At 37.3% G+C, this 23,481-nt stretch overlaps 1 protein-coding gene and 1 pseudogene across 4 annotated transcripts in view; one reads left to right on the top strand and one right to left on the bottom strand.

Annotated features, from left to right (window-relative positions):
- Positions 1-1,100: 1,100 nt before the first annotated feature.
- The window catches only part of CRPPA (CDP-L-ribitol pyrophosphorylase A), a 57,272-nt gene continuing 34,891 nt past the window's right edge, over positions 1,101-23,481 (bottom strand). For all 4 annotated transcript variants that reach the window (XM_060782149.2, XM_067470272.1, XM_060782150.2 and 1 more), the window contains exons 7-10: positions 22,534-22,626; positions 20,159-20,251; positions 19,322-19,444; positions 1,101-1,854 (exon numbers count right to left, since the gene is read on the bottom strand). In XM_060782149.2, the coding sequence (XP_060638132.2) occupies positions 1,750-1,854; positions 19,322-19,444; positions 20,159-20,251; positions 22,534-22,626 (414 nt within the window). In that variant the 3' untranslated portion in view covers positions 1,101-1,749. The remainder of the gene's footprint in view (positions 1,855-19,321; positions 19,445-20,158; positions 20,252-22,533; positions 22,627-23,481) is intronic.
- LOC137097458 (U2 spliceosomal RNA) lies at positions 17,708-17,887 on the top strand (annotated as a pseudogene).

Genomic DNA, 23,481 nt, shown 5'->3' with positions numbered 1-23,481 from the left:
CCTTTAAAAACCCTATAGGATACCTAATGGACATAGCTGTGCATCATGGAGACCGCCAGACATCCATTCAGAGTCAGTCCAGAACTTTTTTTGTTAGTGTAGAAAAGCTCTCAAATGCGATCGATGCACTGTTCTTAAAAGCACAACCAAAACATTACCTGAAGATTGAGAGGGAAGTACTATCTGTTCTAGATACTGTAAAGTAACAAGTTATATTGAAGGTCTCATTCATAGGGGCACTATAAGTCTATACTAACGCAATGACAATTAGCAACAATTGGCAGTAAAAATGGTTTACTAGACAACTTCTGTTATAATGTAGTCAGAATGCAGCTCCTGGCCCTTCCACAATTCTAATCTTGTCTTATATAAAACACAAGCAAACCTGAAAGGAATCTCCTGCTTGTGTAAGCTGGGGTGGAAAAAACGTTATCAGGGGCATGCTTTCTGCTCCCTATGTTGTTATTGGGGTACTTACTTACTTAGGCGATCCCTTGTTGTCCGAGTAGGATTGTCTTCCAAGATCGGTGTACTGGTCGTGGGTCCGTAGGGGACTGTGGAGCCCTATTCTTGACCAGCATGTTCTCCCGCAGTGAGGACATCAGTTTCCAGACGGAAGGTGGTCCCAGTTGGCTTGATGTGCCTTCCTCTTGGCACGTTTCTCTCTTTCACCCTCCATTCATGCCTCTTCAAATTCTACAGCACTGCTGGTCATAGCTGACCTCCAGCTGGAGTGCTTAAGGGCCAGGGCTTCCCAGTTCTCAGTGTCTATGCCAGAGTATTTAAGGTTGGCGTTGAGCCCATCTTTAAATCTCTTTTCCTGTCCTCCAACATTCCGTTTTCCGTTCTTGACTTCTGAGTAGAGCAACTGCTTTGGGAGACAGTGGTCGGGCGTTCAGACAACACGGCTGAATAGTTATTGGGGTACCAGTGCCCCATAGCATATCACCATTTTTAAAAAAACAAAACAAAAATCTTTAAAAGTGTAAGGGCCAATTTGCAGCAGTGCTGGCCCCCAAACTCCCATGGAAATTCCAGAAGTCATCCCCACACAGATCACAATTCCCACTAAACTTAGTCCTAAGTAAACACGCACCAAACAATAAAAATAGTTGCATTTATTCCAAAAGGTAGGTTACATAGATGCTTATATCTCCTCATGTTTTTTTTTTTTTGAGAATAGTAAAGTTGGGCATGCTCAGCCCCTATAGACTTTAATTCATTCCACATTTATGTCTTGTTAGAACACAAAAACCCTATACTTTTCATGTATCATCATTATTTTCTGTGCCCAAAGGCTTTCAAGGCAGCATACAATTTAACTTTCTGTACTTATAGTAAATATATTTCACATAAAATATCCCTCTTATATATTCATAGTTTCATCCAAAGTACCTAGGTGTGCTTCTTTTCAAAAGTCTCAATTTTCTTTTTACAGAAATAGATTTTCAATACAGTGCTGCTCAGAATGGGAGCAAATAAGATACCATCTTCTAGAACTTTAAGGGAAAAATGCTGGTCCCTCACACCAGATATTTTGGGAAACACTCGGTCATTTTTCTGAATTTTATTTCAGTCAGACTACTGTTTCTGCTGAAACAATTTGCATATTTGTAGATAATGTCGTTTTCTTCCTAACACGTTTGGTTTTCTTCCCCTTTTTGTGAACATGAACGCAGAAGAAAAAAGAAAAAAGAAAAGAAATCTGAAAAATTGGAGAAAATCTCCTGAAATATTGGTTATTCTTTTTCATGCTACTAGAATCTGGCCAACAAAGATGGGATTTCTGTCCCTTATTAAGGCTGTGATAAGTGAAGCAGCCAAACCTATGGTCTCTTGAAGTTTCAAATTGTCCTGAAAGAAAGAAGAAAAATAGCCATGAGTTAATTAAATTCTTCAATGTTCTGTTCAAAGAATACCTAGTGAAGAGAAAATGTAGGAAGCAGGGTGGATCCAAACTTTGTGATGAAGCATGTACTTCGCCTGCTGATTGTCATAGACTCAGGTAGAAAAAGAACATCTCATGTTATTTCAGACAATCATTGCTATTTGAAATAGACATTGCAGCTCCAGTGGCCAGAATTCTTTGTACAGCTTTGTGTCACCAGCATCTTTTCTGGTTTTTTTAATATATGACTTTCTGATGTTCACAAATTTGGGTACACAAAACATTCACACATGTTGTAAACTATCAGACACAGTGGGATAGGAAAACAAAATAAGCAGCAGGGATCTTGTTATTGTCTCATACCAATTATCTCACATTACTGACCACCCACTGGGGCCTTTGTAGCTATGGCACACTAATTATATCATGCTTATGGATCATGTAAAAATAATTCTTTTACACATTAACAAAATCAGAAACAGCAAGAACAACAAAAAATCAGTGACCTTGGTAATTATTCCTCTCAGCTTGCACAGCCCAAAACAGACTATTCTGTCATACCCTTAATTCAGTGAATCCAGGTTCATTAAAACCTTGTTGAATTTTTCTGGCCTATAATTTTATTGTTATTTAAATGGATGATTTACAAGATTTTTTTTATCCCCCCCCCCCCCCCAAAAAAAACCATAACTTTTACCACACCATATGGATATAATTTGGAAAAGAATAGGCTGGAACACTGCCAGTCAAGCAATTCCTAGACTCATGTTGCAAATGTTTGATTCTACGAGATGACTTGCATCCAGATGGATTCATACATGCAGTTATTCTATCTAAGTTAAGAAGGTTTTAACTATGTCTTGCAAACAGTCTCAAGTACAGTAGCGCCATTGTACAAATAGACTTTACATAAGTGTCAAAACATCTATTCTAATTGCACAAAGAATTGAATTGAGGTCATTACTATTCGAAGTTTGACTGATCTGCTCTTGCTGAATTCCATTCTAATATATTCCAACATATATAGTGAGCCACACATTGCCCATCCCTTATATAGACCTATGTGTGGGTATCATACCATACATTGGTATTATATGCTTTCATGATTGAAGAACTCTGCTCATATAATATCTGAAAGTGAATTCATACTTGTTTACTGGTAGTTTGCTAGCGGTATCTAACCTTTTTTAATCTTTATGTCTCAACATGCATTAAATAGGATGACAGAGACTATAGCCCTCCTTTACCCATGATGAGGAATTTATGTTCAAATGCATACTCATGAAAGTATAAACAAACATTTATTTTTATATAGCTATAGTGCATAAAAACTTGGTGTTGTGGTTTGAGTGGGTTTTATAATTATACTGAACGAAAAGAAAAGATAAAGCACTTAGGTATGCACTGAAGATTAACTAATTTCAAGGAGAGTTAAGCTCCATGTTGCAATGGCTATTAAAGCATTGGTTCATATTGAGAAGACCAAGTCCAAATCTCCACTTACACATGAAGCTTTATGGGTGACCTTTATCTAGTCTTTCCATCTCTTTCTACATAAAGGTTATTCAAACGATAAAATAGTATAAACGTTAACCGATAAAACTATAATTCCAGCTAGACCCATTAGAATCAGTGGGATTTATCACAGTGGGGATGTTATTTCAATTTTTGTTCAAAAGGTCTACTTTACAATGAACTAAAATTGGGCTTACATAGAGCCACATGGCATAGTTGTGTAAGTGTTGGACTATTATGTTGAAATACGATGGTTTGAATCGTGCTCAGCCATGGAAACCCTCTGAGGTGACACGTCATGTCCTCTGAACAAATTTTGCTTTAAAAAACCCATAATAAGGTCACCATAAATTGGAAACAACTTTAAAGCATACAACAGCCACAAATGGATTTAAACTATATAGTCATGTATATGTCTAAAAACCTTAGTGAAAATATTAATCTTTTAAAAAGAGTCAACTTATCCATGGGTCCATGTCAGAAATACAGCTTAATGGTGTAACATTAGAAAATGCTGGTCATTTTCGCTACCTTGGCAGCCACCTCTCCACAAAAGTCCACATCAACACTGAAATACAACACCATCTGAGCTATGTGAGCGCAGTAGTTTTTCAAATGAAGCAGAGGGTGTTTGAAGATCAGGACATTTGTAGGGATACCAAGATGATTGTTTATAAAGCTATTGTCCACCCAACCCTGTTATACACCTGTGAAAAATGGACTGTCTAAAGACATCACACTCAACTTCTGGAATAATTCCATCAGCGTTGCCTTGAAAAATCCTGCAAATCTTTTGGGGAAACAGGCAGACAAATGTCAATGTTCCAGAAGAAACAAAGACCACCAGCATTGAAGCGATGATCTATCATCAACTTGGCTGGACTGACCACGTCTGAATGTCTGATCACAATCTCCCAAAGCAGTTACTATACTCTCAATTCAAGAATGGAAAATGGAATGTTGGTAGACAGGAAAATAGATTTAAAGACAGGCTTAAAGCTAACCTTAAAAACTGTGACATAGACATGGAGAACTGGGAAGCCCTGTCCCTTGAGCATTCTAACTGGAGGTCAGCTGCTACAACAGTGCTGTGGAATTAGAAGAAGAATGGAGGGCAAAAGGGAGAAATGTGTCAAGATGAAGGCACATCAAACCAACCCATGTCGGGACCACCTTCTATCTGGAAATCAATGCCCTCACTGCAAAAGAACATGCAGATCAAGAATATGAGACCCATAATCAAGACCCTACACTTGGAAGGCAATCATACTCAGCCATGAGTGATATCCTATGATATGGTTAGGATTAGGATTGTCACCTGCAGACTGGACCCACTGCCAAGACCTTACACTTGGAAAGCAATCATACTCAGATACAAGGGATTTGTGATAATTGTTAGTATTGGACCTGTACATATGAACCATCTCCTTTTCTGAGTAGAGTGGTAAAAGATGAGAACTTAACCCATCCTTGGAAAACCTAAAAGAAGCACCAACTCTTTCTAACCTCTCAGTGCTCCTTTGAGAAACGACAAAGAGTTGCCGCTAAGTATTTCCTTCCCAGAAATTAAAAAAGAACAGATATGGCTCCATGATTAAGAGAATACAGGATCTTTTACATTCTCTTGGGATGGACTACGCTCTCGCCTTTTGTCACTCAAGTCATAGAAGGGGATGGTTTCTTTGTTGTTCTTCAAGCTGAGTGGAAACCCGCCTTTCTGAATGCATGGGCAGGAAATTGACAGCACCATGCCTCTGAATGCAGTGCTGGGTCTTTCTCCTCTCTTTGCAGATTATCTCTTGCCTTATCCATTGGTCATATCAAAACCCATAATTCTGGCCCACAAACTTGTCTTTGACATATATATGAGTTCGATTTGTACATTCATATATATATATATATATATATATATGTGTGTGTGTGTGTGTGTGTGTGTGTGTGTGTGTGTGTGTGAGAGAGAGAGAGAGAGAGAGAGAGAGAGAGAGAGAGAATAACTGAAATGTTTGTATTTGTAATGGTTCATTTAACATGTTTTCTTTGCTATTTACAAAATGTAAAACAAAATGCAACATAATGAAATGTGGATAACAAATTGCCTAGGCACAATTTGTAACACTATGAAAGCAGACACCTTGACACAAAATATTGTCAGAATGAAACTGCAAATGGTCAGTGGGATGCTCTTTTTTATTTCTTACTTCTTAATTCCACTTTGAGACTTTAAAACCTAGTGATTAATTCATCACAATATTAGTTTCCAGATACCTTAAGCCTAAAAACTTTTTTTCAACTTATCAGGTTCCAGTTTTTAAGACTCTCCACCAGCCACTTCTGATACACGAAGATCATTTTTACTTACTCATAATCCTCAAGTGAAAAAGTCAGGCCTTTCTCAATCAATTTCTAAACATTGTTACATCATACTACTATAATTTCATTGAAAAGGATGAGGCATGCAAAAAGATGTGAACAAATTAAACTTGCTTTGTGAGGGACCAGTTTTCTAATCCCCAGTTTGGGCGATTTAATAAGACCAAAACTTTGCAGTTGTCCAAGTCGAACATGTTTTTAAATTCCCATTTCACTTCATCAAATGAAATGAAATGGGAATTCATTTCATCTTCTCTTAAACAAGAAATTAATTCTAACTGATTTTCATTCTTACTGTCAATGCTTATTCACACACTTTGCATCAGTACTTTGCAACTATAAAACTTCCTACTGTTGCTTCAATTTAATTTTCAAAATGAGGTTACCACAGTCCTTGTTTGTCAAATAACTAAATAATAAAAAATTAAAATCAAGTTTTGATTTTGCTAATAAAATCCAGCTTTTGCTAAGTGATTGTTCTTTAAAAAACAAATTAAATCCACAGCTTGAAACTTGGTGTGGTTTGAGTAGCTGAATCTAGGGTATGAGGTTTACATTAAGATATTATTTAATTAAGAATGCAATTAATGGGTTACACCCCAATGTAGTCATACTTGGATCAGATCCACTCAATGCAATTCCTACTCATAACCAAAGTCCATAGAATTCAACATGCACAATCCATGTGCTCAATAAAGACAACTGGAGAAAAATATCAGAGGATGTGAATTTCTGCTTTCCCACAATTCACACTACATCTTTGGCTTCTACTGATATTTATCACCCCTTGGCATTGCCAGAGCACTGCTTGTGTTCAAAGATTTGACACTACAGAAAAGTCAGTGAGGGAAGTCAGGGCGTTTTAACACGTACATCTAATAACTGCCCCCTTGACAATACTATTTGGGATTGAAGTCAGAATATCATAGTGGTTTTTCAAAGTGACTATGCTTCTTTGGAATAAACAAGGACGATGAGATGCAATGGTGGTTTATTGGCAAAGACTAGTTAACAATTCTTTGTTCAACAGAGGTGTAATTTTTCAAAATAAAAATGCAAGAAAGAAAGAAAGAAAGAAAGAAAGAAAGAAAGAAAGAAAGTAGGACAGAAAGGACAATAAAGTACATGCTAAAACTCTAAACACACCAAAGGCACCGACTCTTGTCTGGCTTTGGAAGCTAGGCAAGGTCAGCCCTGGTTACTACTTGGATGAGAGCTGCCAACAAATGCTGGAGGCTACAGACCAGTGATGTCCAATCTTTGGTCCCCCAGGTGTTTGGGACTCCAACTCCCAGAAACCCTGGCCAGCTTATCAATGGCCAGGAATTCTGCAAACTGAAGTCCAAAACACATGGAGAGCCACAAATTTGACACCACTGCTGTAGATTATGTTTCAGAGGAGAAAACTGGCAATATTATGTCTTGTCTAAGAAAACTCTATGAAACACATGGGGTTGCTGTAAGTGGACAGGTGACTTTGAGGCACATATACACACTGGGGAAATACAAATTCCAGAATAATTGCAAATTCCAGAATAATTACAAAACTATTTATGAAAGGAAGACATTATATCTACTACATATGGTCTAGACTTATAGAACACACATCTTAAATAAAAATGTTTTGTTTGTTACACTACTCATTTCTAAGTAAATAGCTGTAGGAAAGAACAACAGAGACACTTGACTGTCAACCAAACTCTGAGATAATACAATTGTCCTTGCCTTTCCCTCATTCCCATTTTTGTTGTTTAATATGTTTTTCCTCCTTAAATGAGATTAGTGGTTTTTTTTGTGGTAAAGAGTTAAATTAAAGAAGGTTCTCAATTGTTCTGTGAAAGAATGTGCATTGTGTTCAACTGTTTCAATATAATTTTGAAAAGAATGCCTCTGTGTCAAGAATTAAAGCAGACAATATGCTTGAGTAGTACCCTCTCTACAAGAAGCTTTGTTTTCGTGTTAGGAGAGACTTGAGAAACTGGTGTGAGAGAATTAGATATCTGCAAGGATGTTGCCTAGGAGACACCCGGATGTTTGACGTTTTACACCATACTTGTGGGAGGCTTCTCTCATGTCCCCACACGGGGAGCTGGAGCTAACAGAGGGAGCTCATCCACGCTCTCCCTAGATTCAAACCTCTGACCTGTCGGTCTTTAGTCCTGCCGGCACAAGGGTTTAACCCATTGTGCCACTAGGGGCTCCAGGAGCTACAAGCAGCTAAGACAGCAGAAGTACTTGTTTACAAAAAGAGGGACATAGACTAATAAGCTACAAAAGTAACAATCAACAGAATATATTACACAGATTTATAGTATAATTACAACTGGCCATGAGGGCAAATGCTTATTCTGAACCCTTAATAACTGGGACATATTTGAGTAGGGATTGCACTGCCTTTTGAATACTACATTAAATAAGTACAATGACCATTATTTAAAACCCTGATTTACAATCCGCATTATTTGAACTAGGTGTCTTTCAAAAATAATTACTAGTACTAGTCCGTCTATGACAAAATGGCCCATGACAGCAACAATTATATTGAAGATTACTATGCAGCTCCAGATTGTTTACTCAAATGTATGCCTCAGCAAGCCTCATCTAATGTGTTATTTATTTACTGAGTGTATACCTCACCATTCTTGAAAATGGAATGCAAAGCACTGGACAGTAAAACAGAACAAAAATTCAAAAAACAATCAAGCAAAAAACTTTAGCTATTAAACACAATTGTGTCCAGAATGTTGTTGGTCCATTACATTATAGTATTCTTTTTTTCAGAAATACCGTAGGCCCTTTGCTTTCATGGAGGTTAGGGGCACTGAATGGGAGAAAACACTTTTTTACCTGAACAAAATCTCTATGGGAATCTCTAGGGTCTCCAGAGTAACTCTATGACCAACATCCACCAGAATCATCTTGGAGAAACCAGATATTATTAAGAGAACATATTAATCAAATCGGTCTACAATCAAATTTACAAAAGTTAGATCAATAGACATAAAGGGAAGGCACAGAAGAAACTGTGGGGTCTGCTCCATAACTGGAAAATAAGGATAGCCACTATTTAAACAGTATAAATATATTCTTGTCCATAGAAATATGCTTTTGAACTTGTTTATTATGAGCAAGCATGCACTAGCAGGCAAATGAATGTCGATATAAAATGTTATAACTTTGGCAATACATTTATAATTATAAATCAGGACAAAATGAAGATCTATTGCCTGCTACTGTAATTACATTAATAAAATCACTGATGACGGATGGAGATATATGATATTTATGCTCGAGGGATCAAAAATTAAAACTCATTGACGGTCAAAACTGTTGAGTAATCATGTCTTTTGGTAAGGTATTTTACCAGAAAATTAATATCTACTCTTCCTGAACTCCAGGTTAACCCTTTTGAACCTCTTACCTTAGTTTGGCTCACTTAATTGCCAATTGTATTGCTTGTTTAAAAGATAATAAAACAAAGATGATGACATAATAGAACAATTCGGTCACACATATACAAATGCTTGCATAGTATGACTTGTATATATTAGGTTGCTTAATTCCCATTGACATCATTGAGATTTAACTGCTCTATGCAATTTTCTTCTTAAGCAGAATTCTAAACTCATGTCATGTGTTTAATCTTTGTTCTGTGTATTTTAATATGTATTTTATAGAAATAAGTTTTAATATGTATCTTTTATAGAAATATGTATATTTATAGAATGTTTACAATGTGTTTTAATTGTGCTGTAACCAGCCTCGAGCCACAAGGAGAGGCGGGTAAGAAATGAAATTATTATTTAAATAAAATTCAGTATGCAAATAATACTATGCAAATTATTATTGATATGCTGATTTTCTACACAACTATCCTCAGTGCAGCTTACATGAGAATGAGAAGTTAGATGGGTGTGGATTTTTCCTCCTGCCATACTCTAATGAACAGTCATGGTAAGCCCAGTAAGACCTTCATTCGAGATAGGAACTTTATTATTATATCACTGCCTAAAGGACTCTCCTGCCAAATGCAGCATGTTTCAGTAAAGATATGGTATCTAACATCAATGCTAATTTATCCTTCTAAAATTTACATAAATTAGAATTTACCAATAATGATGTTAATTCACTTTGCAGAAATAATGCAACTAAAAATGCTATTCTAAAAATAGGCATCCACAAAGAAGTTTCCCTGAACTGGGTTGTTATAAGTTTCTCGGGCTGTATGGCCACGTTCCAGAAACATTCTCTCCTGAGGTCAGGAGAGAATGCTTCTGGAACATGGCCATAAAGCCCAAAAAACTTACACAACAACCCAGTGATTCCGGCCATGAAAGCCTTTGAAAATACATTTTCCCTGAGGTGTTCAAAAGGCACATAGGTGAATCTATTCAAGACCAGATTTAAATCCCATAATGGAAATCTGTGGATGGTTGGTAAATATGTAAATGTTGAGCCCCTCAGAAATCTTTTTATATCATGTACTGAAAGTTGAGCACTTGACCATTTCATGTCTTTGGTCTTAAGCCTCTATGTTAGCTATCCTGCAGACAAAGAATATGTTAAGCTCCTCCTGGTCTCCCTCTTTTGAGCTATACCAACTGCCTTTTTTATCCTAGTGCATGATTATTAAGTATAACTTATAAAATCATAAAGTTTATGGCAGAAATCCAAACATGTACTAGCATGGCAGTTCAAGCAATTTCCTTTTGCCTTGCAACCTTTGCTGCCACCACAAAACAATGGATCTGGAAGCATTCCTAAGCCATCTGATGGTGTACAGTGGGCTGCCATAGAACGAGAGATTACCCCTTCCAATTTTGCTAGTAGAAGCACTTTCACCAAAGGACATTTCTCATTAGATTTAAGTCAATAGTGAGCACCAACTGTTTTGACCTACCCAATTTTCTGACAGTACATTACTATGATGCACACTGGGCAATGAAATACAACACAATTGACAGAAAAATAAGAACTGTGCACAAAATAGACCACAATTTAAAGTTTTCCTTTTAAAATACTTTATCCCATACTAACCCCACTATAATAGCTCTGCTACCCCCCTCTCAACCCCTTTTCAAATGAGATACTTTACATATGATCCTCTATTATTCAAGGAAACATATATTTTATCGGCTAGACATCAAAGTAACTGAATACCAGAACACATGGGAAATGACATTGCACTGACAGTCTTAGCTGCGTTTTAATGTTTTCCAAAGGTTACCTCATACAGTTTAAAATCTAAACAATGTTGTTAGAGACTTCCTTTTGTTATTTATACACCAGTTACCACCCACTTGAAAACAGACAGAGGGAGCCTAGGTATCAGTGTTGATTATCTGCATGTACCATATTTGGGGATTGACAGAAGTTTAGACAGCTATATAATTATGTATACAAGGTCATTCATACTCACGTCGCTGTATTAATTTTGTCAATTTCAGGGTTTTAAAGAAAGGCTTTCATCTTACCTCTCAAGCTCTCCCCTGACTCCATCCCCAGTAAAGCCTTTCAGAAATGGAAGAGAATGATGAGGTTATGAGGAAAGGATAAGGAATTCCTTTCATATGAGTATCTTTATCATTCTTGTGGTTTCCTTCCCTCACTTTTATCATGATCTCTCTTGTTCTTTCTGAAGGGCATTCTAATAAACCAAAGCATGCATAAAAATATGAAGGCCTCGGCATAAGTAACATTCTATATTACACTGTCATGTATTATCACTACTGTACTTATGAGAAATGAAGTAAACAAATGTAAAATTAAGCTCCGTTATTTTCACTTGTCATGATTTTGTGTATGCATATTTTAATGACTAATCTTTTGAGTAAAAATATAATCTGATCACCACAGTGCTTCCTCTATCCCTACTACAATCCCTTCTTTCTTGCTATGTCGACTGTCTCCATCTTGCTCCTCTAAGAATGGGTGCAAGTTGGGAAACTGAGAGAGCTGAGGCTGAATTTGAATAGATTATTTACATGTAATGCAGAGTGTACAACTTAACATTTATATATTCACAATTTTAACACTTTTCGCTATCTCGGAGCTCTTGTATCTTTAACATTTATAGGAGATGCAGATATTCAACAGGTATAACTTGCATAGGAATCGTAATTCCACTAATTTTTAGATCCTGTTCAAAGCATCTAAAGCTAACCAGGTGCACCGATGCGTAAATAAGTAGAAGCATATCAATATTTGACCATATTGTTTTGGACATGCAAATTACCATATATACTCATGCATAAGTCAATTCCATGTATTAGTCGAGGGCTGTTTATGTTCCTCAAGACTGCTTAATATGCCAAGAGCTCTACTGCATTCAGTTAGTAAAATAATATTTCCAAGATGTTAATGACCACCCAGCAGACAAATAGCTGTGGAATTAGAAAAATAAGTGAACCACGTAGACAAGAAATGATGTTCACCAGGCATTTTTTCAGAAAGATATTTGAATTCAATTTAAACACATTGAAGACTAATTATCCCAAAGTATGATTTGTAATAGCATCGGAAATATAGCAGTTGATGTATCATCATCTTTCCAACTAAATTTATTTGTACATCATCAAAAACCACCTGCTGCCAGAATGTAATTATCTGCCTATTAGAGATGGCAATAATTAAAGCATTTAGTTCCCTTTTCTTTGACGTTCTGACCTGGGTTGCCATTAATTCAAGCATGACAATTTGAGTACAATTTGGGAAATTACATTATAATTATTTGTTCTCATGGAATGTCAAGGCAATTCTTAAATACGCATACATAAATGTTTTGACACTTTTGTCTTTAGTGACATTATTTATATAGCACACATTTGTAGCTCTCAAAGCAAGGAACAATTTTGCAAATTTTAGACAATATCTTCAATTCTTTAAAAAAATCAATTTTAGGTGATTTGTATAGGTTTAGAATGTTACTTTGGCTTAAGCAGTAAGCAATACTAACTTGAGTGAGTTAACCTTTATTATATCAAAGCATATAATATAATATTGCTCACTTATTACTTCAGTCTAAAGGGGACCAGAGCATGCATTGAAATGAACCAAAAAAGAACATTACAGCTGGCATCCTGTTGGTGAATGGTGATGGTGTAATTCAGATTTATGACATCACAATTCCCTTTTTTAAAAAATCACTGTGGAGATTGAAATTTGTTCTGATCACCCAATCACCAAAATCCTCCCTTATCCCAAAATCCTCCCTAATTTTAAGCAGTGCAGTATCTACCCCTAGCCATCTCCATTTTGCTGGAGAGCACATATGCATCCAGTCATTTTTCTGTAGCTAGACAGTCTGAGAAGACATAATCTGCAAAGACCTCCAGATTCCTGTCTCAGTGTATTCAGCTACAGGAAAAGAATTTCATATGTGCCCTCTCATCCCCTCACTCTCCAACAACAAAGAAATGGCTAGATGAGAAGAAAGGCGGCACTGCTTAGAAAGAAAACTCTGGAGACTGCCATCAGGAGATGTAGCTAGGACAGTTACACATACATTTCCTGATGCAGGAACTCAGCCAAGATATGATAGATAACAGAACACACAATTTTAAGATGATTTAAAAAAAAACACGTGAAAGCAAAAGAGAGTGAAACATGGGATTTATTGAATAATTTGGAATGGTTTCATTAAAAACTACTTTCATTACTAACTTTGAAATATTTCTCCAAAACTGAGTTTGGAGAAACTTAAACATTTGGACTAGGGGTAATTAGACATGGCACAAACTCTAGGACCAGTATTATTCCAATAAATTAGTTTACATGCCACAATAATCCCTGGTTTCTGTTAGCCGCAGTTTGTTGTTCAAACCACAAATATTATGGCAGACATCTAAAGAAACCTGACTTTAGTTACATGCATGTACTCACTTGTATATTCAGACTGATCTGTGGACGATAATTATGAATATGGATGTCAAGGCTTCTGTATTTTGATTGCTATATTTCATCCCCTCCAATCTAGACATCTATTTTGCATAAATTATAATTCAGTCTTGTTCCAAGTGTTGTTCAGATACTCTAAACATGATAGGGATTCTGTGGCAATACTAATAGTGTTTAATAACAAGCAGTCCAAATTCCCACCTTAACCAAGATTATGAATAGCAGCTATGACAATATCCCATATTTTTGTAGAGCAATCTGGGGAAAAATTGTAGGATTTTCTATGTTGAATGTTTTTGAAAACAGGAGCTATAGTTGAATACAAAGTCAGTGGTTGCAGACTTGGTTATAACTTCATAAAATCATTGGTCTTTAAATATGCTAAACTTGTTATATGCCCTCAAATTAACTTATGGCAAACCTATCCTAGAATAGCCATGGCACAAACTCTTTGCAGGTGGTATATCATTGTCTTCATCTATGGCTAAGATAGTTTGACTTACCCAACTCACCCCATGGGTATCCACGGCTGAGCATGGATTCAAACCCTGGTGTGCTAAAGTCCTCAAATTGCTCCACTGCTCTGGTTCATATAGATAAATTAAAGTACATACGTTTCTAGAATCAACACTTGTATCCAATCTATGATACTTAACATTCAAAGTATTCAAAGCAATCTATATTATATAATAGAAAACTATGAACACATAATTATATTGGTCAGTTTTAATTAGTTTTTCAGATGCCTCTATATTATTAATTTAACAACTTGTGCCTGGGTACACTTTTATGAGTTTAAATAAACCTTATTGCTTGGTTTTTGGCAACTGTGCTGGTTTCTATTAGTAGCAGACTGTTGTGCTGTTCTCTTTGCATTTTGGCACATTTAAACTAGTCAGTTCAAAAAATTGACTTATTTGTGTCAAGGTTTTTCTTTTGTTTCATTTCTATCACTAATTACAAGATTCCTGATGAGTAAATCTTGATCAGGAATCAAGGGTGGGAGCTCTTGAAGGAGCTGAAAAAAAGAACAACTGCAAAAAATCCCATAGAAAAGACAAAAGTTAAGGAGCCCCCAGTGGTGCAGTGGATTTAAGTGCTGAGCTGCTGAACTTGCTGACCAAAAGGTCGCAGGTTCGAATCCGGGGAGAGGCGTGAGCTCCCGCCTTTTAGCCCCAGCTTCTTCCAACCTAGCAGTTTGAAAACAATCAAATGTGGGTAGATCAATAGGTACCGCCTTGGTGGGAAGATAACGGTGCTCCATGCAGTCATGCCGGCCACGTGATCTTGGAGATGTCTATGGACAATGCTGGCTCTTCGGCTTAGAAATGGAGATGAGCACCAACCCCCACAGTCGGATACGACTGGACTTAATGTTAGGAGAAAACCTTTACCTTTACCTAAACATCTAAAAAAATTCTAATGCAGCTGCTCAGCAAATGCAAGGAGGAAGTGAAATGGGGTATGTATATAGAATGTAAGGAAGGACAAATAATAAAAGAAGAGTGTGGATGTGTTGTCCAAGCTTGCAGGAATAGTGTAAAGGGTCTCTTTTTCTTTCAAAATCAGGCTGGAAATTTACCTGCTGGGGATGCTTTAGCTGGAGATCCTGCACTGAGGATGGGATTTGATTCAATGGACCATGACACTTCTTCCAACTTTATGATTCGCTGGCTCTATTCCAGCATAACACTTTGGGGCTGGTTATTTGTATTGTCGAAGGCTTTCATGGCTGGAATCACTAGGTTCTTGTAGGTTTTTTTCAGGCTATAGGGCCATGTTCTAGAGGCATTTCTCCTGACGTTTCGCCTGCATCTATGGCAAGCATCCTCAGAGTTAGTGAGGTCTTTTGGAAATAGGAAAATGGGGTGGGCAAAGAACTCTCTGCTGAAGCTAGGTGTGAATGTTTCAGCTGACCACCTTCATTAGCATTTGAAGGCTTGGCTGAGCCTGGGAAAATGTTCTGTTGAGATGTGTTAAGATGTGCCTGGTTGTTTCCTCTCTGCTGTTTTGCTGTAGTAATTTTAGAGTTTTTTAATACTGGTAGCCAGATTTTGTTCATTTTCATGGTCTCCTCCTTTCTGTTGAAATTGTCCACATGCTTGTGGATTTCAATGGCTTCTCTGTGTAGTCTGACATGGTGGTTGTTGGAGTGGTCCAGCATTTCAAATAATATGCTGTGTCCAGGCTGGTTCATCAGGTGCTCTGCTATGGCTGACTTATCTGGTTAAAGTAGTCTGCAGTGCCTTTCATGTTCCTTGATTCGTGTTTGGGCACTGCTGCGTTTGGTGGTCCCTATGTAGACTTGTCCACAGCTGCATGGTACACGGTAGACTCCTGCAGAGGTGAGAGGATCCCTCTTGTCCTTTGCTGAACGTAGCATTTGTTGGATTTTCTTGGTGGGTTTGTAGATTGTTTGTATGTTATGTTTCCTCATCAGCTTCCCTATGCGGTCAGTGGTTCCCTTGATGTATGGCAGGAACACTTTTCCTCTGGGTGGATCTTCATCTTGACTCTTGTGGCTTGTTCTTGGTCTTGCAGCTCTTCTGATGTCTGAGGTGGAGTATCCATTGGCCTGGAGAGCCCAGTTGAGGTGGTTCAGTTCATCTTGGGGGGTGGGGTTCGCAGATTCTTTTTGCATGGTCTGCCAAGGCTTTAATAGTGCTTCTTTTTTGACTTGGGTGATGGTTGGAGTTTTTATGTAGATATCTATCTGTGTGTGTGGGTTTTCTGTAGACGGTGTGACCCAATTGTTGATCTGGTTTGCGGATGACTAGGACATCTAGAAAAGGCAGTCTTCCTTCATTTTCTTTTTCCATTGTGAATTGGATGTTTGGGTGGATGCTGTTAAGATGGTCCAGGAACCTGTTGAGTTCTTCTTCTCCATGGCTCCAAATGGTGAAGGTGTCATCCACATATCTGAACCATATCGTGGGCTTTTTTGGTTGCTGTCTCCAGGGCTTGTTTTTCAAAGTGTTCCATGTAGAAGTTAGCTATGACCGGGCTGAGAGGGCTCCCCATAGCTACTCCATCTTTTTTGTTCGTAGAATTCATTGTCCCACTGAAAGTAACTGGTGGTGAGGCAATGGTGAAACAGAGCCGTGATGTCGTCGGGGAACCTCTGGTTGATGAGTGCCATGGTGTCTGCTACCGGGACCATGGTAAATAGAGATACCACATCGAAGCTGATCAGTTTGTCGTTGGTATTTAGCTTGAGATTGCTGATTTTTTCTATGAAGTGGGCTGAGTCCTTGATGTAGTGTGTAGTGAGCCCAATATGGCTTTGTAACTGTGCAGCAAGAAATTTTGCTAGGTCGTATGTGGGGGATCCAATGGCACTCACAATGGGTCTGAGTGGGATGGAGTCCTTATGGATTTTTGGGAGTCCATAAAGCCTGGGTGGAAGGGCTTCCGATTTACATAGCTGCTGTCGTATGTCAAAGTTGATTGAAGAGTTCTTAATCAGAGTGTTGGTTTTCCTGGTTATTTTGGAAGTTGGGTCTTGCTTGAGTTTTTTGTATATAGTAGGGTCCAGGAGTTTTTTTGTGTGGTTATTTGTGTTTGGAATGAAGGGTCTTTATGAACATATGATATCAATATAGTAAAACGTGAAATATGGATAATGTAGTACTGCAACCCACAGAAATGAAAAAGTTCCAATCCCTTTTGAAATAAAACCTTGTTGATATAGTATTGAACACAGATAGATATTCAACATACAAATCACTGTTAATGGGCTGGTCTTACCAAATGCTATCATTGCAAGTGCTTTGTTTGCAAGTGCTTTGTTGCTTTGTTTACCTGTGTGACACTATCAATGAGAAGAATCTGCATTATCTGTTCCCTTGCCATTTTCTGGTATACTGATAGTTTTCTGGATATATTTTTTTCCAAATAATTTTATTAAACATTTTAGATAACAACACAAGGAAAGAGGGAGAACAATACTATAGAAGATAGAAAAGTAGGAAACCTGAAAAAAGAAAAAAATAGAGAAAAGGAAAAAAGAAAAAGGCCAAAGGGCCTAAAAAAATAATAATCGCTTCTCGGCCTTTTGGCTAAGATCAAGTGTAGTATCTGTTTTCTGGATATTTTAAGGGTGTGGAAAACTTTGATTAACTTCTGTAAGAATAGAGTATGCCTCACTGTAATAATGGCAATGTTCATGTAAAAAAGGTTTTAAAAAGTACCAGTTTCTCTTAAGTAAGCTTAAATATCTTTCTAGCTCTTATATTTTCACTTGCACATATTGAAAAAGCTAATACTGTATTTACTGCTAAGGACATTTCAAGTTTCATCTGAAACATAAGTAGAAGAGAATGAAAGAAAAAGAAAGGTTGTGTTAGATCTGGTGAGTTAGAATATATTTTTAATAAGTGTGTAGAATTTCACACTCCAATGGATATATCCACACATGGTCTGGATATCTTGGGAATGCATGACAACGGAGTAGAAGGAAAGATATAGCAGGCTACAGGAAATATGGAAAAAAATTCTGGCCTTCAATATTTTAAAGAATGGCATTGATACACTTTCTTAAACTTGCTTGATTACCCTTGGGTATTCATTGCTCAATGACAACAGTGTTAATTAATAGGGTTCATGTGTAAAATGGTTGTCCCAGATTAAACATCAAAATTAGAACCTTTCTATTATCATTGTACTTTTTCAAGGAATGCAGTTTATACTAAGTGTCTCTTCAGCCATGAGAAATCAAATATATGCCAGTAAAGATGTTCTGACATTCCCATCAACCAGATATATTATGATTCAATGAACATTCAACTAATTACTGAAAAGGTTAGGCATCTTTTTATAAAACAATAATGACTGACGCCAGAAGATAATTTCTAGGCTATAGGATTTGATTTCAGAGTCAGTATTAAAAAGTATAAGACAAAAAACAATAAAACCAATAAGCTGTATTTAGTCATGCCATTCTGCACACAGAAAGCTTTTGAGCTAGCAGTCCTTTACCAATGTAAATTGGAAAGGGATTTTCACTGATTCGTCAGCCTTTCTCCCACAAAAGTGACGAGGACCAACATATGAGATGATATGCAATAGGGGAAACTGGCAAAATTCCTTCCATCCTCCACTTTGTCCCAAAAGCCTTCATTAAATGAAAGATGATTCTGCAGCTTGCAAAAACTTGTTCCATTCATAAGAAGATGCACTCCACTCTAACAACTAAGCAACCAACTCTACCTAGGAGAATGGCTCAGGATCCACAGAAAGCTTTAGAATTGCATATCTGCCAGCAAAGAGGGAAGTTTGATGGGACAATATTGTATCTACCACAAGGGGTTACCAATGTGGTGACAAACATCTCCAGACCTACTGTTGTCTCAGCAGTTTTCTGCTGGCAGGGGCTCAGAACAAGATGTAACAACAGAGTGTAAGGAATTACCATAGATCAGGCCTGCACAACATCACGTCCACAAAGGGCTTCCCAGCAACCCACGGGTGGGGAGGAGCAGGGCTTCCTCTTTGCTGGCTGGCCCTTTGCTACCTGCCTTCCTTGTACAGGCCTGCCATAGATCCATATTTTCATAAATCCTTTTCTTCTTTCTCCTCCTCTTCAAAAAAACAATCACATCAGTCAAAGAAAATAATAATTCAGACATTTTTAGAATTCATTCAAGTACATACCTTCCTGTGATCCATAATGAGACCATAAAGCAAAATATTCTTCTTCTTTGCTTCCTTTGCAAGTTTAGCTAAGCTTTGCATTCCACTGCTCAAAAATGTATTTTCTAAAATATCCAAGTGCACCTACAAGAAAAGGTGAAAAAGAATTGATAATTTTCAGAGATCCTTCAATTCCCATAGGAAAAAAACCCAAAGAAACAGGCTACAATGTTTAATAGCTGTTTCAAATATATCAATTTTTCCTGGAATTCATTGATGCTTCTAAAAAATACTAAGAACACTTTCTAGGAAATCGGCTCATTTGAATATTTATTGCTGCTGCTGTGTGCTTTCAAACTGTAAATCACAGGGTTTTCTAGGCAAGATTTTTTCAGAGGGAGATTGTCATTGCCTTCTTCAGAGGCCAAAAGAGTATCACTTGGCCAAAGTTACCCAGAGTCAGGATCCAAATCCTGGTAACTAGAGCTCACTAGCTCTCACTTTTGAATACACTGGGTCTTAATTCTGGACAGATTTACAGTATTAAACTGGAGATCTTTAAGTTATTTAGTGCTACCATAAGAAAGTACTATTAATCCCATCTGTTACATATGTAAAGCATTGCTGCAAATATCCAGATTTTGTAAAATGTGATAGCGTATTTAGCAACAAAAATATAGAATCTGTCCAATAGGAGTGTATTGATTTTATCAAATTTTCAATTAAAGGCCCATTTTTGTTTATTTTTGCTAAATTGTCCCTTATATGTGATTTTTTTGTGGGAAAGGCATCTCATGTGTGACTCCATTTGTAAGAAATCATAATGGATAAATTGGATAATCTATCAAATTAACTTACTGAGATGAGAACAACAGAATATAGAACAGAAGCATTTCTGCTTTCAAGTATTTTTAGTAGCTGATGAGTCTCTTGAAGTCCATTCAGTTCATCCTAAAATAAAGCCAAATTCATATTAGAGGAAAGGCTCTTCAGATATATTGTAAGCTTATATTTTTAATTACTGTGTTATCCTTCCCATGTCCTCATATTTTACTGTAACTCCCCCAGCACCACCTTCTGGGTATGGCCCTCCAGGGAGAAATGGAGCCACTGTAAGGCAGTGCTTCCTAGTCCCATCCTAGTGAGATGACCCAGAAGGATACCATGGATCAACTGTATCCAAAGCCACCGTGAGATCCAGGAGAATTGGGACAGAACCATGGTTGTCATGGAGGCTATGAAATCCTGAGCTACTACCAACAGGGCAGTCTCAGAATGGAGGTTGAAGTCTCCCAGCATTATTAGCTTCTGAGAGTCCAACGCCAACTCGAAACCACCCTTGCTAGCTCAAGAAGGGAGACTGTTGAGCAGTGGGGTGGATGGTACACTAAGAGAATCCCTATTCCGTCCCGGTTACCCACCTTTACTGTACATACACTCAAACAATGCTGACTGTGAAATGGGGAACCTGGTCAGGGGGATGGAATCACATTAGACCACTGCAACTCCACCTCCCAGGCCTTGCAGAGAGAGAATCCTGGTGGGCAGAGCTGAGAGAGATTACCCTCCCCCCCTCACCACCAGCACCACCACCAGACTCATCCAGCCAGGTCTTTGTTTTACAAACCAGGTCCGCATGCTCATTCAACATAAAGCCCTGGGTGGCAGTTGTTTTTCTATTTACTGATGCGGTATTCAACAGCAGCATTTTCAGCCTAGGGGGACTGGTTGGAGGTAGGGGATAGGCATGGATTCCTATGGTTCCTGGATCCAGCATGGGTCTGGATTCAGGAATCGACCAACCTGTCTGTTTTTTGTTTTTTTACCGAATCTATTCTAACTACATAAGTTTCTAGAAAGGACAAATCAGACATACAACCTAAAATGATATCTTCTATGCTTTGCATCAATCCCAACCTGCAATTGGCACCCCTGATTAAGTTGTAGAGGAACTTAATGGAGGGTGCCGATAAGTCTTGCATGGCACTCTTAGTGTGTTCTTTTTGATGCCATGTTGATGCTTTTTTATTCTTCCACTGAGATTTTTATATCTAAGCAAGAGTAATGGTTTTAGTTTATGTTGTAGCTGTTTGTAAGAATTTTTTAATTCAATTTTTATTATATTCTTATATTTTATAGATCTTAAAATCTATTTTTATGAACTCTCTGGAGAACTTCATCTATAAATGATAGAGAAATGTAACAAACAAAATAAATTATTAAAATTATTTTCACTATGGAAAGAAGGGTCTCTGTCTAGTCAAAGATATATTTCACTGCAGAACCACAGAACGGAAAGTGTCAAATTCTTCCATGACAACAAAGCATCTGTTTCACAGAACTATATCTGGAAAGCCTATAATAAAGTATTTTTGAACTGTAATATGTTAGATTGTTAAAAAACATGAAACAGTTTGGATAATAACAATAATAAATAAATTTATCCAAACAAGACAAGTTGCATTCTTATGACAAAAAGCAGAACTGTAACTAATCTGGCAAGTGGAAAAAGTCTAAAAATGGTAAATCATATTTGAAACAGTAAGGATTTTGTTAAGGTTTTTGTTCTATTTTGTTAGATGCCTTTGAATACAAACACATACATATACACCAAAGTTGCAGTTTTATGAACATGCAATGGTCAATGGTAAATATAGTGAGAATTACTGTAAAACTTTGAAGTAATCAGATCAAAAGTAGGAACTGTTGTTATTGTTGTTACGTGCCTTCTTATTTTTCAAATTTATTGTGATCCCAAGGTAAATCTACTGTGGCGTTTTCTTGGCAATATGCATTTATTTTGTCTCCCTCTGAGGCTGAGAGAGGGTGACCCCCCCCCCCCCAAGCTCACCTAGTGGGGTTCTATAGCAGAACTCTGGATTCCCAGAGATCAACTCCAACACTGAAACCACGTTACATCTCTAAAAGTAGGACTACCTCTTTCTAATTTTGTAACTGAGCAAAACCAATTTTAGCTGTACTAATTGCAAAATCATTTCATAAGATATTCCTAGTTGGAAAACATGCCAACAATCCTTTCTACATGGTCATGTAGTTATAAATAGTACTGGATCAGGTCAACAGAAAACCTCTCCTTTATGTTTGCAGTTCTGTTGATTTGATAGAAAACCATGAAATTTGTATGAAGGCCATTTTATTTATGCATATAAGTAAAAAAGAAAAGAAAGAAAACTAATTTGGAAGACTGCCTTTGATTTTCCGCAATTACTTACATTTATGCAGACAAAGTTATAGCAATGGTCTAATAACATGTTTTGCAAGTGATTATCATTTTCAGAAACAGATGTTGATGTACTTTTAATGACCTGAAAGAAGAAATTGATTGTATTAATAAACCTATCCTCAAACGATTTTATTCAATGTATCTTAAAGCACCCAAACACATGCACATAATGGAAATACTGAGATATCAGAGATCAAAATAAGCCAAAAAGGCTCAATCCTTTCAGGAACCCAACAAAAAATAGAGTACGTCCTAGTGAACCATTGTTCAAATGGAACTTCCTCTATTATTCCTATGTCTAACAGACGTCTAACTTCCTGTATTGTTCCTATGTCTGCCTTTAATATTTTCCTTGAAACCTGGTGTCATTACTTGGTTCACCCACTGATCGATTGTTGTATTTGAACATAAATGCACGAAAAGCAGTAATCCTCCTCCAACTGGCACAGCTTTTCTTCAATATTGTGATGTTGCTTTATTAGAGGTGGATCCACCTCCTTGTCCCTCATTCTACCTAAGCTATGCTGTCTGCTCCAAACTGAAATCTATATTTATACCACTGCTGCTCTGAAATTTACAACCTGTATGCATATTATTTTCTTTTCCTCCATAAATGGAAGGGAAAGAAGGATAGCCTCCTATCTAACCTTTTTTGTAGAACTTACATAAACTGACCCTCCTCCCTCTGGATCCTTTGCCAGTCACATGGCACAGGAGGAGGAAGAGTGACTGCTGAGCATGAGGTAAGTGGCCCTGTTGTCACCACAGCTGGCAGCAAAAGGGAAGGTGGGGATGTCTAGTATTTTTTAAATATCCTATCCCACAAATACTGAAGAGAAAAACATGTCACATTGGTAAAGAAAATAGGAATAAATGATAGAGAAGGGGAAGTGCTAACAGTAATTGAAAAGGACCCTAACCCTAGTTGGTTAGTTAA

Source organism: Anolis sagrei, chromosome 6 (genome assembly GCF_037176765.1).
Source record: "Anolis sagrei isolate rAnoSag1 chromosome 6, rAnoSag1.mat, whole genome shotgun sequence".
Taxonomy (NCBI): Eukaryota; Metazoa; Chordata; class Lepidosauria; order Squamata; family Dactyloidae; genus Anolis; species Anolis sagrei.
The sequence above is the reverse complement of the archived record's forward strand: the minus strand, read 5'-3'. Positions and strand labels throughout refer to the sequence as shown.